Source organism: Tupaia chinensis, unplaced genomic scaffold, assembly GCF_000334495.1.
Source record: "Tupaia chinensis unplaced genomic scaffold, TupChi_1.0 Scaffold000259_1, whole genome shotgun sequence".
Classification (NCBI taxonomy): domain Eukaryota; kingdom Metazoa; phylum Chordata; class Mammalia; order Scandentia; family Tupaiidae; genus Tupaia; species Tupaia belangeri.
The window spans coordinates 1,690,502-1,695,456 of NW_006159739.1; the positions used below are offsets into that span (position 1 = coordinate 1,690,502).

The 4,955-nt window shown below is 38.9% G+C and overlaps 1 protein-coding gene across 11 annotated transcripts in view; it reads left to right on the forward strand.

Annotated features, from left to right (window-relative positions):
- The window catches only part of TUT4 (terminal uridylyl transferase 4), a 210,706-nt gene extending 206,489 nt beyond the window's left edge, over positions 1-4,217 (forward strand). For 8 of the 11 annotated variants that reach the window (XM_014588140.2, XM_014588142.2, XM_027772226.1 and 5 more), the window contains 2 exons: positions 2,006-2,164; positions 3,578-4,217. In XM_014588140.2, the coding sequence (XP_014443626.1) occupies positions 2,006-2,164; positions 3,578-3,666 (248 nt within the window). In that variant the 3' untranslated portion in view covers positions 3,667-4,217. Of the gene's footprint in view, positions 1-2,005; positions 2,165-3,488 lie in introns of all 11 variants that reach the window. The other 3 variants (XM_027772229.1, XM_027772230.1, XM_027772231.1) reach the window with 1 other exon arrangement.
- Positions 4,218-4,955: the final 738 nt, after the last annotated feature.

Here is a 4,955-nt window from a genome sequence, read left to right on the forward strand (position 1 = left end):
CAAAACACATGTTTTTTTTTTTTTTTTTTTTTTTTTGAGAGGTTTTTGCAACAGGGTGCATGCGCTCGCCAGACAGAGACAGAGAGACAGAAAGCGAGAAATCACCCCCCAGGGGGGATGGCCATGCTGCAATCCCTTCTCCTCCATTCTCCTCTCGGAATCTTGGGCAGACACGAGCACGTGCCCGGCATGAGTTTGAGCCACCGGGTCCGGGACTCAAACCTTGGTCGACTACATGGGAGTCCAGCAACATAGCCATTACGCTAACTGCTGTTCCCCACATGTTCTTACCATTATACCACAGTGCCTCATGCGTCTATCATAATAGGACCTCCCTCTAGGCCAAGATATATTATAATCAATTCTTGGATAGTTGGCATTGTCTTTAGGATAAAATATAAGTCTCTTAGCATGATATACTAAGGTTCTTTGAAATGTATATCCCTATCTACCTATCTATACTTTTCCCTTATCACCTAAGCCCCTAGATCTTTTTATTTAAAAAAATATTTTATTAAACTTTATTCATTGTCATTATTTTTATTTTATTTTTTGAAGTTGACCAGAGAGAGAAAAAGAAGGTGAGAAAGCAAGCTGCCAGGTCCAGGACTCGAACCACAGTCAGCCATGTGGGAGTCCAGCTGCCTCAACCACCATGCCACCTGCTGGCCTAAGATCTTTATTTTTTATTTATTTATTTATTTTTTTGAGAGATATTTGGTATAGGGCATGTGTACTTGGTGGAGACAGACAGAAGGGGAGAAATCACTCCCCAGAGAGGATGACTATGCTGTAATCCCTTCTCCTCCATACTCTTTTTGGGATTTTGGGCACACATGCACACGCGCCCGGGATGAGTTTCAAGCACCCAGGTCCGGAACTCGAACCATAGTCAACCATGTGGGAATCCAGTGACACAACGATTATGCCATCTCTGGTCCCTAACTTTTTTGTTTCTAAAGAATCGTTTATTTAATTTATTATAATTATTACTTTCCCACATGAGTTTTGACAGAGAAAGACAGAGAGAATGAGAAAGCAAACACCAGTTCTGAGACTCAAACCGTGGTCAGCCATTCCAGTGCCTTATGCACCACGCCACCTGCTGGTCCCCCTAGGGTTTTTATTTTTTTAAGATTTAGTTTTATTTATCATTATTATTTTAATATTTGCTACAGGGCATGTGTGTACACCAGAGACAGAGAGAGGGAAAGTAAGAAAGCAAGCCGCCAGGTCCAGGACTCATACTGTCGTCAGCCATTTGGGAGTCTAGCACCTTGACCACTGTGCCACCTACTGACCCACCCCTAGATCTTTATAATGATTATTTTACAGCTTCCGAATTTTACCATGCTTTTTCACTATTCCTTCTCTCTAAATGCCCTCCCTGGTCCATTTTGCCTAACTTCTTCCTTATTCTTTATCTTAGGCAAAACTCTAACCTTTAAAGACTGGGTTGGGTTGGGAACCAGCAGTTAGCGTAATGGCTATGTCGCTGGACTCCCACGTAGTCGACCGCGGTTCGTGTCCCGGACCCGGTGGCTTAAAACTCAAGCCGGGCGCGTGTGCGTGCGTGCCCAAGATCCCGAGAGGAGAATGGAGGAGAAGGGATTGCGGTGTGACCATCCCCCCTGGGGGGTGATTTCTCGCTTTCTGTCTCTATGTCTCTCTGTCTGTCTGGCGAGCGCACGCGCCCTACAGTGAAAATCTCTCCAAAAAAAAAAAAAAAAAAAAAGACTGGGTTGGGTTTTCCTAGCAACTTCTTCAGAAAACATTGGTTCATCTGTTACATTAATTATTACATATTACTGTATTTGTCTTCTTGTAAGTCTCTTACAATTTCAGTAAATAACAATGCTTGATTCTTTTCTTTTTTATTTTTGGTATTCTCTACATTTAATATAATTCTTCACTGATGGTAGGTACTCAGTTGTGGAATGAAGGACTATTTGAATGACCAAACTAATGTTTTAAAATGTGTTTTTCCTTTTTTGTTGAAATGCAGAGCCAGGCTTTCGAGGACTGAATCCTCCAATTCCTTGGGAGCATGCACCACGTCCCCATTTCCCCCTTGTCCCAGCTTCGTGGCCTTATGGTTTGCATCAAAACTTCATGCATCAGGGAAATGCCAGATTTCAGCCCAACAAACCTTTCTATACTCAAGGTACCATTGCTTACAAATTAGTTAAAAGGCTGGGTGGATTTTATTCTGGGTCATGGAGTGAAGGCCAAGATTTGGCAATGAAAATTCAGGCATTCAGTAAATATTTACTAGGAGAACATGTAGTGTCAGACTGGGCTAGGTGCTTATTGCTCAAGGAGGAATAAAATAAAATCCCCTTTCTTAATGCATATTTTATTAGAGTCAAACATGTAAAATAGACAAAAATAGGAGTTTAGAGGTATGAGTTAATGTTGCCCTAGCATAGAGAGCAGCATTTGCATACTGAAGCTGACATCACAGATTTTCAGACTTGAACAAGATCTTTATAGAGGATATTTTTGTTCTTTATAGATCTTCTGGATATTAGGGGGTGGGTATGTTATTAGCTTAGAGAATAATATATTGGAGGCACTGGAGTTTTGCCTGGCATAATGATGGAGATGAGAAAATAGGACTGGAGGATAGAGGTATATGGGAAAGATGTGTAGGTGATAAGGCTAAAGAGGACAGACCAAGAGCATACAATGAGAGAGTTTGGATTTGGTTTATAAAGCAGTAAAGTTCCAATCGTTTTTGAGTTTTGGTCAGATTTGTTTAGTAAAAGTAGCTCTTAAATAACAGTAGAATTTATATATTCTGTTTGTGCTATAATAGTACCAATAATCACTTTGACCTGGGTAATAAATATTACAAACTAAGGCAAAGACCATGGAGCATTTTATCTAAACTACTTGCCTCAAAGGTATTCATTTTAAGAGGCAATTCCTAGTCTGGTCCTCTAGCAATTAGTTAACCTAGGAATTTAGGATACTGGAGTCAGAATCATTATAGTTAAACTATAAACTAAAGTAGACACTCAGGAAATGCTGACCAAAATGAAATAATAGCTTTAAGATGAGGCTCCATATATGAGTCTCAGGCTTGATATAGTTTAACCATCCCAAATTATCCATGTATTGCTGGGGCATCTCTGTTGGATTCTTCTCCTGAGCAAAGAACTAGGGCTGAGAGAAGTACTTGGTAATACAAGCCCTTTTATAAGGGGAGAGCCTGAAATACTTTTTTTTTTTATTTTATTTTAGAGCCTGAAATTCTTTCCTTACCAGTTTGTTCCCCTTGATTCCTCCCTTCCATCTCTGTTCTGTCTCTTTTCTTTCACGTATCCCTTTCCTTTACCACTTCTCTCCCCCAAATATTTAAACATATTTTATCTCCTCCTTTATATAAATTAGAACAAAGATAATTAGCTGCAAGTTAATTTTAAGGGGTTGTCAGATAAATCGGCACACATCTTTCAGTTTCCTGTCTGTGTTGTATCCAACAGACAGATGTGCCACCCGTCGGTGTAGAGAGCGTTGTCCCCACCCACCAAGAGGAAACGTGTCGGAGTAATGCGAGTCCATTTTCTTTCAGCTGGTCTACCGATGCACAGCAACCAGCCAATCCTGCTGTCTCAAGGGTATCCGTACCTCAATGTCAGTTACATTCAGCAGAAAAAGTGACATTTAATGGAAAGCAAAACAAATCAGGTCCTGATTTAAAATTTTAACACATTTAGATAGCTTATTTAAATCCTCAGACTGTTTTTAAAGACTGTATTATTTGTATATAAATATGAACTATAGTTTTTACTAGTATCACCAAATTGAGTGATACAAATTTCATCTATTTTATTACCCTATTTTTAAGGGAATTTTATGTTTTGTTTAACCTTGATGAATTGTATAAAGAGAGAATTTAAAAATTACATTCTTTATTTTCTATTAGCTGTATTCATACTTTGGTTGCTTCAAACTTTATATATATTGTTCTTAAGAACTAGGGAAGAAATTCATGTGTTTTAAATTTGTCACTTTTATTCTTTACAGAACCTTGTAGTGCCAAAAACTTTTTAAAAGGTAAAAAAAAAAAATAAAATAAAACTACAACATGAAGTTCAGAATTTTTTCTTTTACATACTTGTATATTGATCATTCAAACTTGAGTGCAAAGTTGCTTTTGTCTGTGTATTTGAAGTAGGCCCATTTTAAGTTAATAAATCTATTTGACAAGAGTCAAATTTGGTGGATTCATCTAGTTGTTTCAATGATAGAAATATACTGTAACAATTCAGATATTATTCTCAGTGAATAGAATATTCTAAATCAAACTTGGTTTTAGAGATTTAAAGATTTTTTTCATGTCCTTTATTTTATTGGATCTTCACAAAACCCATATGAAGGTGGATAGAAGCAGATGCCATCTGTTTTATCATTGAAAGTGAAAACTGACGCTTAGAGCAGTAAAGTGAATTCTAGAGAGCATGCTTACATCTTAGAATTTGAACTGAAATAGCTTTTTTTTGGCAGAGGGCACATGCACTTGCTGGAGAGAGTTGGGGGCGGGGGTTGAGAATGCATCCTCTATAGGGAAGTCATGTCACAATCCCTTCTCCATTTCCCTTTCCTTTTTGGATTTTGGGCATGCATACCATACATGCCTGGCATGTTTCTCAAATTGCAGGGTCTAAGACTAGAGCTGTGTAGTCAGCCATGAGGGATCCAGCCACCTTAATCACCACACTGGGTTGGCCTGAAACAGGTCTTTTCAAAGAGAATTGTGTGTGTTTGTTTTGTTTGATTTTGTTTTTGGCCACAGGGTGTGTGTGCTCACTGAAGATGGAAAGGGGTTGGGGGTGAGAAATCACTCTGAGGGGATGGCCCATGCCACATTCCCGTCTCCATTTTTCTCTTGGGATATTGTGTACACATGTGACCGACCAGTGTTTTTCAAGCCACAAGGTCTGATACCT